The sequence below is a fragment of the Loxodonta africana genome, chromosome 26, assembly GCF_030014295.1.
Source record: "Loxodonta africana isolate mLoxAfr1 chromosome 26, mLoxAfr1.hap2, whole genome shotgun sequence".
In the NCBI taxonomy this organism is placed as follows: domain Eukaryota; kingdom Metazoa; phylum Chordata; class Mammalia; order Proboscidea; family Elephantidae; genus Loxodonta; species Loxodonta africana.
In genome coordinates, this window is record NC_087367.1 from 23,564,409 (window position 1) to 23,588,244 (window position 23,836).

General features: G+C 43.3%; 1 protein-coding gene across 1 annotated transcript in view; it reads right to left on the minus strand.

The window, feature by feature from the left end:
* Window positions 1–8,574: 8,574 nt before the first annotated feature.
* The window catches only part of TMEM178A (transmembrane protein 178A), a 70,216-nt gene continuing 54,954 nt past the window's right edge, over window positions 8,575–23,836 (minus strand). The window contains exons 3-4 of the mRNA XM_003416094.3: window positions 22,178–22,315; window positions 8,575–9,212 (exon numbers count right to left, since the gene is read on the minus strand). Coding sequence (XP_003416142.2) covers window positions 8,971–9,212; window positions 22,178–22,315 — 380 coding nt within the window. The 3' untranslated portion in view covers window positions 8,575–8,970. The remainder of the gene's footprint in view (window positions 9,213–22,177; window positions 22,316–23,836) is intronic.

The following is a 23,836-nucleotide window of genomic DNA, read 5'->3' on the forward strand; positions in this document are numbered from 1 at the left end:
AGGTGACTCCAGTGCCGTTCTCTTTTGAGCAAGTGCTTTAAAACAGAGAAGTGGTTCATTTTGTTTTGTTTTGATGAGTATTCAGTATAGAAAACCCATTGCTGTCGAGTTGATTCTGACTCATAGCAACCCTATAGGGCAGAGTAGAACTGTTCCATATCCATAGGGTTTCCAAAGAGCAGCTGGTGTATTTGAACTGCCAACCTTTTGGTTAGCAGATGAGCTCTTGAACCACTGCTCCACCATAGAGTCCAGAAGTACTAAATGAAAAACTAGGGCTTAGGGGAGAAATGAGGAAACCTCAATAATTTATTCAGGTTCTTTGACTTGTTTTGAGTTCTTATGTTTAACAGGTTCCACGAGCATGATGAGGTTTGAAGTGCCGTATGTGCGGGGAATGATTTTGGAACCCATTAAACCTCCAGCTGAATGGAATTCAGTTCAGGCATGGCCACGTGTCCAAGGTGAGTATTTATGTGTTCATCACAGTCAGTTTGACTGACAGGCACAGTCATGATGAGAGAAATTAAAGGTGTTTTATAAATCAAGAATGAGATGCTCTGAGCATGAGATCTGGCTCTCTCTATGACCGACCTGGGACAGGATCTAGGGGAGCCTCCAAGAACTTGTGCCATAGTAAGCCTTCTGCACACTTTTCAGAATCTCCAGAGGATGCAGCACGACATATATGCAGATACCAGGGGAATTTACCTCTTAGGCCATGTGTATATTTTGAACACTTCCTGAAGAGCCTGAGGGTAGAGTTCATTTGTCCTCACAACCCACACTCAAGTCAGTAGCCTCCTCAATTTCTTGAACATCCAAGATGAGCAGATCATTGGGGCAGTGGTCTGTGTATTTGGTGCATGTCACTGTGCCATAAGACATCATGGGGGCTTGTTCTCAAAACAAGGTATCTGATAGGCACAAACGGTTTGCTCTCGGCTACTAACTGAAAGGTTTGTGGTTCAAATCCACCCAGCAGTGCTGCAAAAGAAAGGCCTGGCAATCTGCTGCTGTAAGATTATAGCCAAGAAAACCCTATGGAGTGCAGTTCTATTCTGAAGCACATAGAGTTGCCATGAGTCAGAATTGACTCAATGGCAGTAGGTTTAGTTTTGGTTCTCAAAACAACTCAGCACTCCCCAGAAAAAGGAAATGTTTAAGTAAACCAGACCAATAGTCTATCAGGCTTGATGTGGGCTAGGGGTGGCCCATGTGACATCTGCTTCTCCCATTCATTCACAATCACTCCGTTGTTTCCCCTCGTGCCTGGACTGAAATATTCTGTCACCACTAATTGATCAAGTTGGCACTCAACCCGAATCCTATTTGCCAACTCTGGTATAGATAGCTTCTGGAGAACAATCAGAAATCAAAGAGGAATAGGCTAGCAATTGGATCAACTAGAGAGGAGTATGGGGGTCATTGAACCACATTTTCAGCTACAACTCTTTAATACCAGCCTCTCCTCGTTTAAGGAGAAGTGCCATTATGTGTAACACTGAGTTTACTACGAACTTAGTGAATTTTTTTGTTCTTTTTCCCTCTTTCCAAATTATTTCATCCCTTTCTTGGTACCACAAGACCCATGGTTTCCTTAGGAAATGACCTAACTCGAAAATTAACTTGAGTGTTTTTTTAAATAATGTCCCTTCCTTCTCCTGCATCTTCCAATTTACCAGCAAGTCTTGTCAATTTCACCTCTAAAATATATCTGCCCACTTTTCTCCATCTTTATTGTCATTCTCTTGGTTCAGACTCCCATCACGTCTCCTGGATTCCTGCAACATCCTCCTTCCCCATTGGCTTCTGTACCTCCAGTCTTGCCCTCCTCCAATTCGTTCTCCATCCAGCAACAACGTTGATATTCTTAAAGTAAAAGTCAGATCACATCATTGGTCTTCTTTAAACTCCGTAATTGTTTGTAGTCCCAGAAGAAAACCCACACTCCTTACAGTGGCTCGTAAGGCTCTGCCCATCTGGGCAGCCTCATCAATATCCCTGCCCCCTTGCTCCTTCCACTCCAGCCACAATGCTTTCTGCAAAACATTTGCTCAGGGACCCGAGAGAGGGCAATGTGTAGCCCAAGGCCTTACACGTAGCTGGCAATAAATATTTATAGTGAACACTGAAGGGGAGAGAAAACAGAGAAAAGTATCTTCTTTTATAGCCAGCCAGTTTGTTTTCCCCCTTCTGCAGGCTCCAGGCAGACATTTTCTAATAGGTCTTAGAACAATCAGAAATCTTCCTTTGAAGTCAGGCAAAATATAGGTTGTGTGTTGAGAGGAAATCTACTGGATAGCCAAATTTCCAGGATGCAGAGAACTTCCTCTGAACAACTGAGTGCCCTGAGCATCTTCAAGCATTTGTAGTTGCCTAGCTGCAAGAACTTTCTAGTCAAAAGACTGGACTCTCTGGAAAAATTCAAATGCAAAGGGTTCTTGGTCAGTGTAGGTATTTGCATTCAAAGGAAGTCATTTCTGAAGCATTCCTTTCAGAATTCCAATTAGAGATTTAAAACACACCCACACATAAATGGGAAGGCTTTAAATTGAGGTGTCGAACCATACTGAGGTTACTAACTTAATACTTTTTCAGCCATCAAATAAATGTTCCATAGTATTTAGCTCATAACACATTTCAAGTTATGTCTGGGTTAGTTTGGGTTAATAGTCCCTTTAATTATTCTAATGATGCTTACTTGCTTGCCAAGCTATATTCTCATTCCATTTAGCCTCCTCATACTACTGTATATTTTTTATGGCTCCCTAAAATTGGTGGTAAGGGAGTCGGTTCTGTCCAGGGAAGATGAGAGTTTATCTCTAGCTCTCAATTCATTCATTCATTTACCCCACAAATATTTAAGAGCACCGACTGTGTTCCAGGCACTGGATTAAGCACTATTTAAGAGCACCTACTGTATGCCAGGCACTGGACTAAGCCCTGGAGGCAAAGCACGAACAAGATAGTGTCTAACTTGCAAGAGTATATGATCCAGTTAGGGGTGAACAGTCAATTAGCATGTGGCATGTAACTTGGTCAGGAAAGGGGTTAAAGAAGTGTAGTATGTTCAAAAGAAGGAGCCTTAGTGGTGGAATGGTTAAGTGCTCGGCTATTTAAGCTACTAACCAAAAGAAAAGGTCAGTGGTTTCAATGCACCAGCAGCTCCAAGGGAGAAAAGGCCCAGTGATCTGTTCTACAGCATACAAAACACTATGGGGCAGTTCTGTCTTATAGGGTTGCTGTGAGTTGGAATGGAGCACTGGGGGCGTACAGGTTAAGAGCTCAGGCTACTAACCAAAAGGTTAACAGTTCGAATTCACCAGCTTCTTAGAAACCCTATGTGACAGTTCTACTCTGTCCTATAGCGTCACTATGAGTCAGAGTCGACTCAAAGGCAATGGTTTTTGGGTTTTTTTTTTTTTTTTTGGTATGAGTTGGAATAGTTTTAACAGCACTCGACAACGATAACATGTTCAGAAAAGTCAGATCAGAGTGAGCCAGGTGGAGGAGGAGTGGGTGTTCTGTCCTGGAGGCAGGGACCAGGAGGCATTAATATCCTAGATGCGCTCACCTCCATTAGGTAGCTTACCTCGAATTGGCATGCTTTCCTTTATTTATCTGAGTCTCCAGGATGCTGGTTCCTCTTCAGTCTCCCTTAGCTCAGATAACTAAGGCTTACCTGTATTGTTGTTGTTAGTTGTCATCAAGTTAGCTCTGACTCATGGTGACCTTATAACAGAATGAAATGTTGCTGGGTCCTGTGCCATCTTCATGATCATCGGTATATATGAGTCTGTTGTTTGGGTTATTGTGCGAATCCATGTCATTGAGGGTTTTTGCTGTCCCTCTATTTAACCAATCATGATGTCTTTTTCTAGCAATTGGTCCTTCCTGATGACATGTTCAAAGCAAGTGAGATCACGTTTCGCCACCCTGGCTTCTAAAACTGATCGATTCGTTCTTCTGGCAGTCCACAGTGTATTCAGCATTCTTTGCTACCAACACAGTTCTGATATAACACATTTATCATTCTCAGATTTAAATTTGAAATGAGGAATCTTCCAGAGGCAAGCTCCCCACCCCACTCCAAAAGCTAATAACATAGGCTTTTTATTTTGCAAGGATAAATTCAAATAATGAGTTATGATAAAATGCCCAACCAATGGAAATTAATTCAAAAGAAACTAACTTTAATAACTGTATGAGTTATGTTAATCCTGTAATTATGAAATCAGTGAGGTTCTAGCAGGGTGACTCTAACTTTTTACTTGTACTTTACTAGAATGTAAGCCATACATGCGATCACCATGAATGGGTGTCAACTACAGCCATGGGCCTGGGCTTGGACAGGCTTCACAAGAGCAGGAATGTCTATTTCGTTTCATTGATGTTTCCCTAGTGCCTGGCACATAGTAGGCATTCAGTAAACATTTGTTGAATGATATAATGAATTTTCATGGGGAAAATTATATTCTATGGTGGCTTCCCACATTCTGGACTCTTCACTATCTGTAGTGCTCCAGAGAAGTCGGGGGAAGGCTCCCCTCAGAAGAATCTTAGCAGTTCTGATACAGCAAATAAACCCAGATAATGAGAGACAACAATTCCAAGCTGCTGAGGACAAGGCTGGTAAAAGGAAAATAAAAAAAAAAAAAGGGCCTGGTTATTTCATTGAGGTTTTGAGCAAACGTGTAGGATTTTTTCAGGGGGGATAAATGTTGTCTATATATGGCAGATGTGCATCATTCTTAGTCTACAATCCATGTGTTCAAGAAATATACATTTAGACATTTTCCTGTAAATCTGCTTACTTTCTATTCAGAGCCTTATCTTGCAGGACTCAAGGACTTTCCTCTCAGTCTTTATTGAGGACACACACACACAGTTTTGCCAAAGTCCCCTGGGCCTCTGAAGGGTCAGACTGGGTACCACTGAGAAGCCCACTGTCCCAAGGCTTGGTGTCTTCCAGCCCATTGGTTCTGCTACTTTGGAACCATGATTGGGCATGAGAGCCACTGTATCAAGGGCCCCAGAATCCAGGTGCCCCCACAGCCATCCTCTCTGAGGTCTTGAACACTTCAGGGAGTGTGTAGCCATGCCAACCATGAGGTCTCCATCCTCATCTCCATTTCTGGACTGCCCCTGAGCACTTCTAAGCCGTGAAGTCCCTTCTCTGGCCTGTCCTCCTGGACATGCTGGACAGTCACTTCGATGAACTCAGCCACCTCTGCTTTATCCCTGAGGCAAAGAAATACAAAGTCTGGCTGCATGCATGCAACTAGGATGGGGACAGAGAGAACACGGGGAAAACAAACGAATTATCTCAATAAATTATTCTGCCCCTACAGTACAGTGCAACTATTTCAATCACTGCTTATTCCAAGTCAAATAAGAGAATATCCTTAAGAGAAGCCCAAGGATCAGAGGCCAAATATCCAGTGCTGGCAACATTTGCTCATTCTTCAGTGACAATAAATAGCAAGCAAGGACCTGGGGCACATCCCTCCTTGCTCCAGGTTCCTTGCTGTGGCTGGAAAGCCGGGGAGGCTCAGTTGTTGCCAGCAGACATTTGAATCCCAAGGGAACTCCCCTGGCTTCTGGGCAAATCTTTCCCGGTGTGTGAACCATTCAACCTTCTGTTACTGCAAGGCTTTCTTCCATTCTCACCTCAAACCCCCAAGAAGCTTTTCCAAAACTTCAAAAGTCGCTCACTCAGATACTGCTTCGGTGGTTGGAATATAAATGTTTAAGACTCTTGACATTTTCTGTGGGGAATCTTTAAAGAAGACTTTAAAAAAGCACTCTCCTGCTTTGAGAATTTCCCACATAAATAATAAATGAAAATAATTGCTCCTTTATGTGTGTTTGTGATCTCGTCTAAAGGGATTGGTTTATTAAACAGGCCTGGGAGACTGCCAGTGAGCGTACCCACAAGTCTCGGCTGTGCCTGGACCCACAGGGTAAGTGCTTGTGTGGCCACCGGGATCATCAAGGCTCCTCCAAAGGCCTACCTGACAATACCTGGGCACTGTCGCTGGGAAATCAGACATCATCCTTTGGGATCAATTATCATTACCCATTATGACTAGCAAATCCATTTTTCATAAAGAAGAAAGAAAAGAAAGTACCCTTTACTAAATTAAAATCTGAAACACTGTCTTACTTCTGGAATGGCATTTTCCCCAATTTTACAGAGGCTCTTTATCACACGTGTAGAATAAAGGGTAATGGTGGAGTTAAAAGGGAAGGCATGCAGGTCAGCTAGTGGCCGCCCTTCCACTTACAGAGACATGATGGGAGTATTTTAACTTTTGTCCTATATGCATTCATAGAAAAGGACTGAGAAGAAATGAAGCAAGTATTTCAAGTACTTTCTTTGATGACCAAAAAAAAAAAAAATATTGTGGTAATTTTCTCTTCTTCCTTTCCTCTCTTCCTGCTTTCCTCCCTTCCTCCCTTCCTTTCTTCTTTCCTTCCTTTCTGGAAAGATCCCATCTATGCAAACTCCCCAGTGTAAACAGAACGCAGCTCTATTATTACACTTATGTCTGGTCCTCAGTTTCCTTAACAATAAAAGCAATATCTACCTCATAAAGCTTTTGAGAGGATGAAATGAAATAACACCTGGAAAAAATTCAGTCCAGTTCCTGGCACATTTGTTATTGTTGTTGTTAGCTGCCATCGAGTCGGTCTTCAACTCATCCTGTACCACCCAATGGGTTGTGACCCATAGGGTTTTCACTGGCTGATTTCTGAAAGTAGATTGCCAGGTTTTCCTTCCTAGTCCATCTTAGTCTGCAAGCTCTGCTGACACCCGTTCAGCATCATAGCTTCCACTGACAGGTGGTAGCAGCGCATGAGGGAGGAATAGAAGTGGGTTTCCTGATGGAACGCGAGAATTCTACCACCGAACCACCACTGCCCCCTCCTAGCACATACCACAAAATCAAATCCTTTGCCGTCAAGTTGATTCTGACTCACTGTGAGTGACCCTCCAGGACAAAGTAGAGCTGCACCATAGGGTTTCCAAGGAGCAGCTGGTGGATTCGAACTGCCGACCTTTTGGTCACCAGCTAAGCTCCTAACCAGTGCACCACCAGGGCTCTTCCTGGCACATAACCAAAAAAACCAAACCCATTGCCGTCGAGTTGATTCCAACTCATAGCAACCCTTTAGGACAGCGTAGAACTGCCCCATAGAGTTTCCAGGGGGTGCCTGGCAGATTTGAACTGGCGACCTTTAGGTTAGCAGCCGTAGCACCTAACCACTACGCCACCAGGGTTTCCCATAAAAAAAAAATGCTAAATAAGTGTTAGCTTTTACTAAGGAAATGAACGAGCTTGGCTGCTAACAAAAAGGTTGGCAGTTCAAATCCACCAGCCACTCCTTGGAAACCCTATGAGGCAGTTCTACTTTGTCTTATAGGGACACTATGAGTCAGAATCAACTTGATGGCATTGGGTTTTGTTTTGTTTTTTGGTACTAAGGAAATGAAGGAGCCCTGGTGGCACAGTGGTTGAAGTGATCATGTGCTAACCAAAAGTTTGGTGGTTGGAACTCACCAGTCACTCTGTGGGAGGAAGATGTGGCTGGCAGCCTGCTTCCATAAAGATTTTACAGCCTTGGAAACCCTATGGGGCAGTTCTACCCTGTCCTGTAAGGTTGCTATGAGAACAACTTGAAGGCAGTAGGTTTTTTTTTTTTTTTTTTTTTACTAAGGAAACAACCACAGCTCTGGGCCAATCACAGCGCTCTACCCTGACTGCACAGCAGAATCACCTGGTAAGTTTTCCCCGGAAGTATTCAAGCCCAAATGCAGCCGCAGAGACTCTGAGTTAATTGGTCTGGGGTAGGGCCTAGCTCAGGCATGGTTGAAAAATTTCTCAGGCAATCCTAATGTGTAGCCAAGATTGAAAACCACAGCCTAGGAGAACCAGAAACCATGTATCCTTATCACTGGATAAATGCCAGGCAGATGGTAAAGAAAAACAAAAAGAGGGAAAAGAAAATTTAGAATATTATACTGAAGTTTAAGGAGAAAGATGAAAACTACATCTTTTATCAGTAGCAAGTGTGTGGTTGCTGGAAAAGAGAAATGCTAACAACCAACCTAATTGAAATAAAGCAATCAGTAAATCTGATTAAGAGTCTTATTAAAACAGTGGCATTCTCATCTGTTAGTATAGCTAAGGAGACCTGTGGACACAGCTAAAGACCTAGGAAAACACACCCAGACTAACAAGGGGGCAGTCATTTAATGCAGAAGTCCAGTTAACATAAAGAGACAGAAGTGGCAGGACAGACACGACCTCCAACAATACTGCAGAGCGTCACGGAATAACTCTTATACACAGTGGGTCTGTTTCATCTTGTGTTTTGAGTCCAGTACAAAGACAGAGAAGAGACTTCAGTTAAAAATAATAATAAGGCAACAGAAGAAGAATCTTCCTGTGACAAGGAACAGCCACAAATAATGCACAAGTATTTGGTGCTGATGCAACAAGACGCCATCAGGACAAGTTCTGAAGATGCGTTCAAATTGAACAAGCATGGTACAAAGACAAGCAAATTGTACTCGCTTTGTTAGGAATCATTCTGCAAATAAAAATGACTCTCAGGTGATTGTTATATACAAACTTGCTGAAATTAATGGAAAACAAAGTTTTCCATTGCTGTCTCCTCTTTCCTGAACCTAGAGATATTCCATGGCACTGCTCCCCACTTCACACAGTCAAAGCGTAAATAGTCATTAAAGCACTTGAATCCACAGTATTCTTGTCCTTAGAAAGGTCGAGAGGTTTTGCATGATTTTATATCAGTCATCCAGGAAGGGTTGGCAGGCAACAGGCTGGAATGTTTTGATCGCTTTGTGCTTGGGATCCTGACGTGATCTCCGGCTCCCTCCCCTCAGGAGTCATCTGCACTGTGGCTGGGCCACAGAGCAGTGAACCGGTCGGCGGACAGTCAGACAGTGGAGTCCCGGCCAGACTTTAGGTGTGCAATCTTGGTCCGGCTAATAAATGGATAAGCGATGCAGAGACCTCCAGCTGCCACAATAAAGCCTAAACTGCACCAGGCGCAAAAGATAGACCAGCTGTAGCCGTGGTCCACATCATCAGGCAGGCTATAAATCAGCTTCGGGAGCCGGTTCAGATCATAGGAGATACTGGCGGCGTAAGTGCAGAGGGAAATGGTGCAAAATATGCCTGTAAATAATACAAAGAGAACAGAATGAAAGGTTACAGTTTTGCCTGCTTCAAGGCAAATGTCAGACTGGCCTTTGTGAACATCAGATCGGCCAATAAGGAGATCACTTTAACGTAATAAAGAATCCATATGTCTTTTACTTGAATTCATTCGTTCAACATTGACAAAGCTTCTAAGTACCAAATACTACCCTAAGTACTGGAGTGAAAAAGATCCAAAAAAAAAAAAAAAAAAATCTGAACCCATTGCCATCAGTTGATTCCAATTCATGGAGACCCTATACGACAGAGGAAAACTACCCCACAGGGTTTCCAAGGCTGTAATCTTTATGGAAGCAGACTGCCACATCTTTCTCCTGCAGAGTGGCTGGTGGGTTCCAACTGCCGACCTTTGAGTTAGCAGCTGAGCGCTTAACCACTGCACCACCAGGGCTCCTTGTGAAAAAGATAGGGCAAAATTCTGGTAACCTTAATTATTCAGAATTATCTTCCCGAAGTGGTATTTATATCTGAATTTATTTTTGCTTTCATTCTTTAGAACAATGCTGTCGTTGTTGGGTACCATCAAGTCAGCTCTGACTCATAGCTACCTCATGTGACAGAGTAGAAACGCCCCATGAGGTTTTCTTGGCCTAATCTTCATGGAAGCAGATTGCCACGTCTTTCTCCTGCAAAGCCGCTGGGTGGATTCAAATCGCCAACATTTATAGCAGCTGAGTGCATAATATTGTGCCACCAGGGCTCCATTAAAGCAATGCTTAATATTTTTAAAGGAGAAAGTCCTCCTCAAGCCTGCTGCAAATTAGTTTTCATTTCTCTTTGTTCTGTATTTAATTCGACACATTTTCATACAGTTGCAATCACCAAGGTTTGCTTTGTTTTCAATTAACATTATCATGGTATGTATCATGTTGCCTGTTGGTGGTTTACACCCAACCAGAGGCACCTCAGAACAAAGGCCTGGTGATCTACTTCCAAAAGGACACAGCCTTGAAAACCCAACGGAGCACAGTTCTCCTCTGAAAGACATAGGGTCATCATGGGTCAGAGTCAATTCGACAACAACTAGTTTTATAAATATTTTAAATGAGTTTTTACAAATGGCTACATCAGTTTTTAAGGCACAAAGACTGGCACATATTAGGCCCTCAGATCGTTTTTTGAACCAATGAATTAATAAAAGGAAAAGAATCACTGCCATAGAGTTGATTCCAACTCACAGCGACCCCATCCAGTTTCCAAGGCTGTAAATCTCTCAGGAAGCAGACTGCCACATCTTCCTCCCGAGGGGCTGCTGGTGGTTTCAAACCACCGGCCTTTGGGTTTTTTCAACCACTGTACCACCAGAGCTCCTTAAACAAATGAAAAAATGCTTTTAAATAATATAAATTGAATCCAGGAATTTGGAATTGATGTAAAATAGCTGAAGAGATCATTTATTTCATCCATTCCGAATAAGGGCAATTAAATTTTACTTTTTTATACCAACTCATGCATGAGTAATTGTCCTTCCAGACTCAGAAATCAGGACTCTGATAAAAATGCTACCTGAGCCCAAAACACAGGATTTTGAGTGATTCAAGTGATGCTCCAAGAATGTAGCTGCTTCTGTTCCACCATTACAGACCCCCCAGGAGGCTCTTTTTGCAGAGACCTGGGGTCAGAACGAGGCAACTGCTGAGCTGAAGGTGGGTGACGAAAACAGAAATGGCCATACAATCCAGTATCAGAATGCCCACTTGTGTTCCGAGTCCTACACAGACGGTGCATCTCGTCTTTATACTCTGGTTTACCCTGTGTACAATGTGTCCATCTGTTTGCTGGAAAATTGCTTTGGTATCCTTAGGGATGTATGCAGATCTCTGTAGGAAACAGACACAGATTTGGGAACTGGAGGGAAAGGGCTGAAAGTAACAAATCCCATATATTTTTTTTTTTTTTTTAATAAATAACTTTGAGGATCAGAAGTGATAGAAAAAAACAAGATTTGAGAAGATTGCAATTCAGAGGAAATAAAGACCCCCTTATCGCCATTTTAATGGCTAGAATTCTGCCTTCGTCTAGCCACGTCAGGGCACATTGCTTGAATCTTTTTCCAAATGTGCATTTAGAAAGAAAAAAAGAATGTTCTAAATTAAAAGGACACTTGATCTCAGACAATTTGATATTTCCTATTTGCTTAAGTCTGTTTTTAAGCTCTAAAGTGAGTCTGTTTTTTTTAGAAAGAATAAAATCTTATCTTCCTACTCCTTACTCCAGGTTACTACAACATCACTTTGAGTTCTCCAAACGAAAGGTCAAGATGGAACTATCATAAAGAAATGAACCATTCAAAAAAGAATACTTTGCTGTTTTTAAACCTCATGAAGAGCAAACGTTCTTATCCACATCAATATTTTCAGGGCACCAACACAAAGACAATGTTTATACATAACAAGGTCCTTTCCACAAATGCTGGTAATGGAACAATAAGGCAGTTAGAAAAAAAATCTATTTCTGGAGTATCAACAGGTAAAATATAATAGACCTGTTCATGGAAAAAAAAAAAAAAAAAAGCTCTAGTCTGCATTCAATTGTCTCACAGAGCTGAATCTAAAAGCAAGGATTTTTACAAGTAACATGGTTTTAATGACTGCTGAAAGCTTGAGTTCATACTTAGACTTTTTCAACGGCAACAGGTTTGGGTTTTTTTTTTTTTTTTTTGGTTTGATGTCTAAATGCATTGGGCTGGGATCCAGGAAACATGTATCCCAGTCTGTAGCTCTACTCTGACTCACTAGTACAACCTTGAAATCACCTAACCTCTCTGAGCCTTAGTTCCTTCATCTAGGAAAACAAGAAATGCAGGCTTGGTTACTGAAGTCCCACAAAGCAACAAATTTCTGTGATTCTGTTCCAAAATATGGCATGCACTAAGAACATTTCCCAAAACTTCCAGTGAATCTAGGACTTGGTGTTATGCAACTTAGTAAAAAATGGAATGTCATCCATATTTTTCCTTCTGCATAAACTCCCTTTAATTTTACTCTAAGCATTGATGTTATTAGCACCTCTGGCCTACCACTGGTTCACACTGAGCAGGAAAGCACTATAAGAAACCATCTAGGTCTCAAGGAACATCTAGTTCAATTGGCATAACATAGTTTGTAAAGAAAATGCTCTATATTCTACTTTGGTGAGTAGCGTCTGGAGTCTTAAAAGCCTGTGAGCAGCCATCTAAGATGCTTCACTGGTCTCACCCCTTCGGGAGCAAGGGAGAATGAAGAAAACTAAAGATATAACAGAAAGATTAGTCCAAAGGGCTAATGGACCACATCTACCCTGGCCTCCACCAGACTGAGTCCAGTACAACTAGATGGTGCCTGGCTACCACCACCAACTGCTCTAACAGGGATCACAATAGAGGGTCCCAGACAGAGCTGGAGAAAAACATAAAACAAAATTCTAACTCACAAAACAAGACCAGACTTACTGGCCTGACAGAGTCTGGAGAAACCCCAAGAGAATGGCCCCAAGACACCCTTTTAGCTCAGTAATGAAGTCACTCTTAAGTTTCACCCTTCATCTAAAGATAAGACAGGCCCGTAAAACAAAATGAGACTAAAGGGGCACACCAGTCCAGGGGCAAAGACTAGAAGGCATGAGGGGACAGGAAAGCTGGTAATAGGGAACCCGAGTTCGAGAAGGGAGAGTGTTGATGTGTTGTGGGGTTGTTAACCAATGTCATAAAACAATATGTGTACTAACTGTTTAATGAGAAGCTAGTTTGTTTTGTAAACCTTCATCTAAAGTACAATAAAAAAAGGAAAGAAAAGAAACCATCGAGCCTGAGGACATCAGCAGAAGGAAGACTTCCCTCTGCCCTTAGTCATGAAGGGTTGTGCTTCTCCCAGCACTTGGTGTGTGCTTACCTCACGGACACTGCAAACAATGTCAGCAATAGAATTTCTTCCTTTGCCCAAGAGCCAGAGAGAGTCAACGCTCCCCAAAGCTAAATCTGTGGTCGACCACAAGCAAAAGTATGGGACTTCGTGGCATGCTTTTTGCTACTAATCCCACCTTGGATCCATCCTACCTTGCAGACCTGATTGTTCCTTTGTCTTATTACTTATTTTGCATTTATTTTACCTTGAAATATGCATCTCTGTGCCACTGAAGTCCTTTCTGGAATAGGGCCCTCATCAAAACTTCTTGGCCAACACTTGCTTTATTTCCTGGCGCCTTTATTCACACAGCTAAGGGTGGTGAAAAACACTATTGGCCCACAACCATACCCTCCTTGCCTTTTCCCCTCCCCACAAATGCCCCTACAGGCTGCTCATCAGGGACATCTTTTCTCCTTCCAAGTTGCTCCTGAAGTTGTTCTGAGTAAGAGAAGAGCAAAGGAGAAAAAGTTTAACAAGAAGAGCGTACCTGAGAAGCCCCTGCTTTGCAGACCCTCACATCTCTAAAAAAGTTTGCAAATGTGTAGCAGCCACACTGGTATTTGGGGGATGGCAGCACTGTTTCCACTTTCTACAGAGAAAGGTGCTGAAAGGAGACAATCATTTTCAACTTTTCCAACAAGATTTTAAAAAACAAACAAAAAAGCCTAGTCCACTCAAAGTGTTTTTTAGAAAAAACCTTTCTAAATTCTAAGACATGAGGAAAAGGTATCATTTTAAATGATGAAAGCATGCTTGTTATAGCTGGACTATTAGCTTTAAGTCAGTTCTGATACTTGTGGAGCTCTATTTTAGGCTCTATGCCCACATCTTACAGTATGTATGATGTATGAAGGGTATTTCTATCCCTTTTATAAGTTTTGGCAAGATTTTACTATTTTAAATGTTATTTAATCTTTTATCCAACAATTATTTATTATCTACTACGTTCTAGACCCAATTCTGATTATCTTATAGGTAGTTTAGTTTAATGAGTTATTGTTGGTCACAGCCATAATTGGTTTGATGTCAATGATCAGGAAACCAAAGTGTTCTTTCCACCCTACTTCCCAGCACACAGCTCAGAGAAAGGTAGTAGGGACCTCCTGGACTTCCTGTAAATTCCTCACACTGTCTAACAGAGCTGAGCACATAAAACCTGCTGTCGAGTTGATTCTGACTCACAGCTGCCCTATAGGACAGAGTAGAACTGCCCCCAAAGGATTTCCAAGGAGCAGCTGGTGGACTCGAACTGCTGACCTTTTTGGTTAGCAGCTTCAGCTCTTGGGCTCCGGCCCAACAGCCAGTTCCTCCCAAATTAGTTCCTGGTACAAAAAAAAAACTTCCTTATTCATTGTCCAGGTTTCCCATCTATATAAGGTGATTAGTTCTCAAGGCAACATCTTTGCTTTTTAATACTTTTAAAAAGAATAAGGAAGACCAAAGAAGAATTGATGCCTTTAAATTATGGTGTTGGCAAAGACTATTGCCAGAAGAACGAACAAACCTGTCTTTGAAGAAGTACAGCCAGAATGCTCCTTAGAAGCGAGGATGGTGAGACTTCGTCTCACATACTTTGGACGTATTATCAGGAGGGACATCGTGCTTGGTAAAGTAGAGGGTCAGTGAAAAAGAGGAATACCCTCAACAAGATGGACTGACTCAGTGGCTACAACAACGGGCGCAAACATAGCAACAGTTGAGAGGAGACGAAGGACTGGGCAGTGTTTTGTTAAGCTGTACATGGGGTTGCTATATATGTCATAACTGACTGGACAGGACCTAAAAACAACAACAACACAATACCACTTAAATGCCTTGTAGGACTTACCTATGCAGCAAGTTATTTCAGATAATACTGCATTTTCATCAGTAGTCTTCGAATTAGCACGCATTAGCCCTGGTGGTGCCACGGTTAAGTGCTCAGCTGCTAACTAAAAGGCTGGTGGTTCAAGTCCATCAGCCACTCCAGGGGAGAAAAGACCTGGCGATCTGCTCCTATAAAGATTACAGCCTAGGAAACCCTATGCAGCATATAGACTCACTATGAGTAGGAATCGACTTGATGGCACCCAACAACAACATGTGAAAGGGGTATATTTAGAAAGATAAATAACGTACACCTTGCATTCAAAAAGCTAAGAATCTAATGGTCCTTTCTGAAGATTCATGGGAAGAGAGGTTGCCTCTCCTCCACTCTTCTGTTAGGCTTGCCCTTCCTTTTGCTTCTCCCCTGACTGGCCTGGAGTTACCAGCGGCTCATCTAGGATACTCAGCCTAGCTGGTAGCCCTGGGGGACAGAGAAGTTCCTGAGTCCAAGGAGGATCCTAGCTATTGTTGGTAGCATCTTCAAAAGAGGGACTAATTACTGGTTCCCTGAAAAGCCTGTATGCTTCTACTTTTCTTATGAAATATTCAAAGGTTTTCTGCCAATATTCTTAATTAGAAGGTACTATAAAATTCCAGAATTATAGGGCTAGAAGGGATATTTTCAGGCCAGAACAAAAGTAAATTTATACTACCATCCCAGATCATCATCCTAATTTCCATCCCTAGAATCTCCACGGTGCCTGTGGCCAGCTGATGAGCTGTAATTAGGGTAACTGGCTCACTCTTTGGGCCACCATCCTTTGATGAGCTTAAAAGGCTAAAAGAAGTGGAAGCTGCTTCACCCTGGTTAGCCTGCTTGACAAATAATATAACAGCTACACCCGAAGGCGTAAACATTGATTTCTTTTTTCACTCCTTCAAAAGATGGTTCCTGCCCATCATTCTGATCCCTTTGCTCGCTCAACAAAAATGCCTCGTGCTACTTTTCACACAGATTGCTCAAAAAACCATTCCTGGATTGTCTTAACTAAATAACTGGGCAAGACTAATGGAGACAGAAAAAATTTTTTTAAAAATCACAGATCTACAAGCTACAATTCCTAAATCCAAAACACATCAGATCTTTTCCTGAAAGATTGCTGCAATCTCATCTCGGGTGCCGTCTGATCCGACATGACCTAAGGCTATGTATAGTCTTTATTGATCCACTTAGTGTGAATATTCATATGCTTTGCTGTAGAAATGTCTATGTATTGGATTTCAAGCTGCCGCCCCAGATCTTACTGAGGGTGTTAGATAACGCAGGGTGGCTGCACCATGTTACCTTTCTAAAATGAAAATTTTTAAATCCTGAATTTCACAACTGTCTGGCTCCAAGGGTTTCAGATAAGGCATTACGGACCTGTATTTTTAGGTTATAATCAACGGATAGCCTAGATACTTCAATAGGCCTACTATAACCAAGGGAACCCTGGTGGCGTAGTGGTTAAGTAAGCAGCTAACCAAAAGGTCGGCAGTTCAAATCCACCAGGCATTCCTTGGAAACCCTATAGGGGCAGTTCTACTCTGTCCTATAGGGTTGCTATGAGTCAGAATCAACTCGATGGCAATGGGTTACTACAGAGGAGTCTCTCTCTCTCTCTCTTTTCTTTAATTCAACTGCATTGAAGCAAAGGACTGGATAACCCAATGCAGGTATTAACTGCCCCTGAAGCTTTGCTGGGGCTGCCTGGACAATGTCCCTTCTTGGTCTTCTGCCACCACACTCACTGGATGGCCCTGCCTCGGGAGTGTGGCTTGTTCTATGTTCTCTTCCAAATGGGCAGCAGCAGCTCATGGCACAGCCCGTGAAAGGGAATGGGTCCCATGGGCAGTGAAGCCCCCTTCAAGGGAGGCCCATGCTCAACCCATTTCTTCAGGCTCCAGGATATTAAAAGAAATTTACATTCTAAAACAGAAACTTAAAAATTGTATTTTAAAATGTTTGCAATGAATAACCCTTTTTAAAATATTTATCTTTATAATTTAAAGTACACTAAGTAGTGCAATCTAACAGACTGCTTGGAAACCCTGGTGGTATAGCGGTTAAATGCTACAGCTGCTAACCAAAAGGTCAGCAGTTCAAGACTGCCAAGTGCTCCTTTGAAACTCTATGGGGCAGTTCTACTCTGTCCTATAGGTTCGCTATGAGTCGGAATCGACTCGACAGCACTGTGTTTGGTTTTTTGGATTAACAGCCTGCTTAATAAAAAAAAAAAAAATTTTTTTTTTGTTTTTTATTAAGTTAAGCTTTATGAAAATGTGTGTTCACAGCACCCTGAAAGCAGTGTGGTCTACAAATGGGCAGAAGCTTAAAGCTGCAGGATGAGCAGCTCATTCCCTCGATCCTCTGGGTTGGCCTCCGTGGCTGTCTGTGTAACCTCACAGGCTGGTGCTGTTGTTAGTTACAACATTATGTGTGCAGAGTAGAACTGCTCCATAGGGTTTTCGAGACTGTGACCTTCCCGAAGCAGATCGTCAGGCACTTCTGGGTGGGTTTGAACTGCCAACCTTTTGGCTAATAGTTGACCGCTTAACTGTTAGCACCACTCAAGTCGAAATTTGAGGTCTTTGGCGAATGTGAGGCCTGCCCATGGCCCTGCTGAAGGACCCCTTCAAAGGCCCAGGAAGAGGGAGGGGTGCGAAGCTGGCTCCCAGATGTGAACTGACAGTCGGCAACACTGCAGTCCCACATGTGGGTGATCAAGAGCTGTCTGTATGCAACAAGGCAGCAGGAGGAAGGTTGTTTCAAAGTTTCCATTTTAACATCTCAGACTCACATCACTGATGTTCTGCATTGAAGGTTTGGCTAATAAGTTCAGGCAGAGAATGAAGATGCCGGCACATCAGAAGGGGCTAAGTTTAGCATCAAAAATCTGGGGGAGTGAGACTGACTGGAGCTACTGAGCAGACGCTTGTGTTTAATTAAAATCAATTCCTTTAACCCTGATTTGTGCTCCCCGCCTGCTATGCTTGTGAACACGTTACAGCTAATTCATTGCATGAGACGGATTAATGAAGTTATCTCTGTGGCTATGAAGGGAATTTGAATGTTGTTTGTAGTAGCAATAATAAAACCAAATTCCCTAAGTCCCAGTAAGGGAACAGAGGAAAACACAGTGTATCTGCTCCATGTGAGAACGTGTAGCTATTGAACCCTGTGAGCAGAAGAACAACGTAGTGACACGGGGAATACTCAAGAGATGATAAGTGGACGTGCAGAAGACTGTTTTCTATGCAATGGTCTATAGGGTCACACTGCAAGGCGCTTGGTCAAATCTTTTTCCTTTTTTGTTTTATTTTGTTTCTGTTTTTAATGAGGCAAGCACGTAGATAAGATTTGATCAAGAATAAGGAAAGACTTTTAAATAGCCCTATTTTTCAGGTAGTAGGACCATAAGCGGACTTTCCCTTTATTCCAATAACGTGGTTTTGGGTAACCAAAAATAAAAACAAGGTTATGTTGTGTCTGTCATTTCTCAGGACTGTGTGGTCAAAGTTGATACTTTTGAAGTATATTCTTTTTTGGTTGCTGTGGGGTTTTGTTGCTGTGGTTGTTGTTTCTCTTATTTGTTTTGTTTTTGTTCGTTTAACAATGGCATAGCTGCTTTCAATGATGAATCCTGAGGGCCGCTAAGCTGGGAGTTACGGCCCACATACGGATCAGAAACGAGGACTGAGAGCAAGGAAAGGTGGAAGTGGCCCTGGAAACAAGGCCCCTGGCTCTCTTCTGCGCCTCCCCAACGCCTTACATGTGGCTTCCGAAAGGAACTTCCACGTACTTTCATTTAAAACCAAACCAGCACCTCTGCCTCCCAAGAAATGCTTTGTAGGCCTGGCTTTTATGGCCCTGTGATTTATTTTAATACTAACAATTGTTTTATATGCTAAGAGCATGCTAAATTATTTCTGCATTATCTATATGAAAAGCAGAAACCCTGGTGGTGTAGTGGTTAAGTGCGATGGCTGCTAACCAAAGGGTCGGCAGTTCAAATCCGCCAGGCGCTCCTTGGAAACTCTATGGGACAGTTCCTCTCTGTCCTATAGGGTTGTTATGAGTCGGAATTGACTCAACGGCACTGGGTTTGGTTTTTTTTTGTTTTGTTTTGTTTTTTATATTAAAAGTGTCCTTTAAAGAGGTACTCCTGAAGCTTTGGTCCAGCTGCCCTCATTTTTCACCACAAAGGAATGTGATGTCGGGACCTTTGGGGCTGGGTGAATCTGGGACACTCTGCACTGGATTGATGTTTATGGGGATAAGGGCCAGGGAAATGGGGCTCGGCTAATAAAGAGAAGGAAGAAAAAGAGGGAAGAAACCTTTCCTTCCTCTCCCCCTTCACAAAAATTAATGGTTTCATTATTAGTAAGGAGGGCCCTGGTGGCTCAGGGGTTGAATTCTCACCTTCCGTGCGGGAGACCCAGGTTCCATTCCCAGCCAAGGCACCGCATGTGCAGCCGCCACCTGTCAGTGGGGGCTTCTGTGTTGCTCTGATGCTGAACAGACTAAGACAGACCAGGCAGAAGTTTAATGGGGAGACTCTGAATGGCCATCAGTCCTCAGCAGAGGTTTAAATGAACCCTCTGGGCAGCACCATCCTCTCTGATTCCTTGCTACTAAGCGCTCCTCTTTCACCTGCTTATGTAATTAATACCTTGGATTATAAATGAATCCTCTAGGCAGGCACCCAGTGTCTGGTCTTGAGGGTTCAAATCCTCCTCCCAAAACTCGGGAACTAGTATTTTAGCCTCCCTGTGCTCATGTTTTGTGCTCATAGGGTCGCTGTGAGTCAAAATCAACTTGGTGGAGATGGGTTTTTTGGTTTTTGTGCTACGCAGCCACTCTGTCTTCACCAGAATCTAGAAACCGAAATTGGTTTTCTGCCCAGGGCCATTCAGGCTCCATTTCTGAATTTTCTTTAGGGATGCTTGCGATGATGACCCACCTTCTGGATCACAGCCTCTAACGGTCATTTCATGGACCTGAGAGACAGACAGTAAACTGTGTCGGCCACATAGGGTCCTGCTGTTGTTCTTGTGTGCCATTGAGTGGACCCCATATGACAGAGTAGAACTGCCCCACGGGGTTTCCTAGGCTGTAATTTTTACAGAAGCAGATTGCCAGGCCTTTCTCCCAAGGAAATGCTGGGTGGGTTCAAACAGCAAACCTTCTGGTTAGCAGCCAAGTTTTTGACCATTGTGCCACTAGGGCTCCTGCTGCCATTGAAATCCAGTCCTGGCCACTTAAGTATCAGAACTCCAGTGGGAATCAGCTTATTAAAATGGTCACATATCTGGGGTAATATTAGTTCTGGTATCAGGTATACTGTTTGAAACTGTTAGTCTGGCATTCAGTAATCGTTGTTGTTAGCTGCCATCCAGTCAGGCCCCGACTCATGGCTACCCCATGTACAACAGAATGAAAAGTTGCCAGGTTCCGTGTCAAGCCTGTTGCCAGTTGGACCATTGTGATCCATACGGTTTTCACTGGCTGATTTTCAGAAGTAGATCGCAAAGCCTTTCTTCCTAGTCTGTTTTAGTCTGGAAGCTCCGCTGAAACCTATTCAGCATCGTAGCAACAAGAAACCTTCCACTGATAGAAGGACGGTAGCTGTACGTGAAATGAACTGGCCACAAATCAAACCGCAGTCTCCCGCATGGAAGGTGAGAATTCTACCACGGAACCACCACTGCCCTCATCACTAATCATTAAAGCATTAACTTTTTGTGAAGCGGGAGAGGAAAGAAAGATTGCCTCCCTATCCTGCCCTTTAGTCAGCGTTAGCTGTCAACTCAGCTCCTGACTCCTATTTAGGTAAAAATATCCTTTATCTGTTAATCAAAAAGACTCCACACAATGCTCCCAACGTCCAGCTTTCAGATCAAATCACTCCTCTGCTTAAAGACTTCCAGTGACTTCCATCACCCTTAGATCAAGACCCAACCTGCTCACCATGACCAAGAAGGCCTAACAAAGTGGGCTCTGCACGCTTCTCCCACCTCCTGTGATGCCATCCTTTCCTTCCCTCCCCAACAGCCACACTGGTCTTCTTCCTATGGCTCAAATGCCACACCCAGGCTGCCTTAGGGCTCAGCACGTGTGCCTGCAGCACACCTCCAAGGACCGGCTACTTCTCAGAGTTTAGCTAGAAGCCTCTGTCTCAGCAACGGCTTCCCTGAGTCTCTCATTCCACCCTCTGTATTTTCTTCATATCTTTTGTCACTATCACAACTTATTGTTTGTTTATATCTCCCCATAATAGAATAGACAAGGATTTTGTCTGCCCTGTTCATTGTGTGTCTCTAGTACCTAGAGGGAGCCCTGGTGGTGCAGTGGTTAAAAGCTCGGTGGCGAACCAAAAGGTTGGCAGTTCAAATCTACCAGCCCCTTCTTGGAAGCCCTATGGGGCAGTTCTACTCTGTCCAATAGGATTGTTATGAGTCAGAATCTACTCAACGGCAACGGGTTTAGTTTGGGTTTAGCACCTAGAGAGGAATCCCTGGGTGGTGCAAACAGTTAAGCATTCAGCTGCTAATCAAAAGGTTGGAGGTTCAAGTCCACCCAGAAGTGCCTTGGAAGAAAGGCCTGGCAATCTACTTCAAAAAATCAGCCCTTGAAAACGCTAATGGAGCACAGTTCTACTTTGACAAGCACAGGGTCGTCAGGAGTCGGAGTGGACTCAACGGCTACTGGTAGAACCAAGAGCGTGCCTGAGACATAGTAGGTCCAATAAATATCTGTGGAGTGAAGGAATGAATGTTTCATGTGTAAAAATGAGACCATCACTAAGGCATGCCCTTTGAGTTGACTCTCCAGCATGGCGGATGGGTTGTGCAGATCTAGCACCCTCTTTCTCCTTGAGGAATCCTGAGTCCAGGCCAAGGTTAGGGGTGCATTCTGAAAGACCAGGACAGAGCAAATGATCTTGGCTCATACGTAGGTCACACCCAAGGCATTTCCATCTAACCTTCTAACAGGCCACAGCAGGGAAATCAGGGCTGCATTTTTAGCATTGTTTTTTCCTTTAAATTCTATATTATCCACCAAAACCTAATGGTCTTCTGGTTTCTGTTGTCACAAGTGAAACCAAACTTAACCGGGAAATGACAAAGTGAAGCTGCCCACAGGAGAGCAGCATGCGCCGTGGCAGGGGAAGCCTGAGGTGTCCGGCCTACCTGTCATGAGGAAGAGGAGCCCAGCCACATGCTGGGTCAGGCTCTCCTCCCAGAAGAAACTGACCATGGCCACGATGCAGCCACAGAGCAGGACAGCTACGGCCATGCCCAGGAAGCCGGCAGTGATTCTTCTTAAATCTAGTCTCGAAACAGAAACAGACATGGAAAAGAAGAAGAAAAGTTATTGAAAATTAGAGAGCAATTGGCTCTGTATACATTTGTAAAAATTAATAAGCTACATGGGGAGGCTTAGGGCCTACAGGAACAAGGTGGTTTAGAGAATTCACTTCCCAGGTATTTCCTAAGAGGGCGGATGGAATGTAACAAATCAAGGGGTCATAGTCTGCCCACTCTGAGTCCACCAAGAAGGCTATAGCAAGTAGAAAATGGACTAGAGGACAGCCCTAGGGTGAACTTACGCAATAAATAGCTGGTTATTTAGTAAACTGAGCGTGAGGTAGTATTTGAGAAATACTTTTATTATCCAAAAAAAAGTGGTGCAAATGCAGGCTAAGCTGGCTTTGTGAGCTATGCTGAAATATGGTTTGACAGGAGCACCACAGATGCCAATTATTCTATTTTTAATTTACATATACGCCTACCTATTTTCAGGAGTCCCTGGGTGGCATGAATGGTTAAGGGCATGGCTATGTAAACCGAAAGGGTGGTGTTTTGAATCTACCCAGATGCACCTCAGAAGAAAGGCCTGGCAATCTACTTCCAAAGAAAAAAGAACCAGCCACCGAAAACCCTATGGAACAGTTCTACTCTGAAACACATGGGGTCACCATGAGTCAGAATTGACTCCACCACAACTTGTTTGGTTTTCTACCTATTTTCAAAGGAATCCTGGTGGCACAGAGGTTAAATGCTTGGCTGCTAACTGAGAAGTCAGTGGTTTGAAAGGAGAAAGATGTGGCAGTCTGCTTCTGTAAAGATTACAGCCTTGGAAACCCTACCAGGCAGTTCTAGCCTGACCTATGGGGTTGCCATGAGTCAGAATTGACTTAACAACAACAGGTACCTATTTCCACAAGGCTCTGGGAAACCGAAGGCGATCACCATGACTCAGATAGTGGCCCAGCATCCAGATATGAGGTACCTGCTTATAAATACCCTCTCCCCCAAAACACAGGCCCCACAACCGAGCACCATTTACCCAGGGTAAGGAGGGACTATTTCCATGGGTCGAGTCACCACGGTATTCCCAATTACCAAGTTGCATCTATCCCAAAAACAAAATAGTGTTTGCTGAGCCAGGAGCTCAGTCTCTACCCCACTTCTAGGCAAGACCAAGGATGGACTGATTACATGTGCCTGGACTTACTTCCACTCTGATTGCTGCCCTAAAGCCAGGTCCTACACCCTCTGCTACCTTCTTTTCTTTCTATTTCCTTCCTACCTTTTTTTTTTTTTTTTTAAACAAAACTAAACTTTAAAAAGTTATTTTCTAAATGTCTATGGTCTTTCTTAAAGAGATTCCAAATACGTATCTGCTGACCTGGCCAGTCAGCAGGTGTGGGCAAATGCCCGAGGATCATGCACCCCTGTGAGTACATGGAAGCAAGACAAAGGCCTCTCACCCCGCTGTAGGAGGAAGTGCCCAGGCAGCTGCCACTGCAAGGTGTTTCTGTGGCTCCTGGCCATCACAGGGGTGCT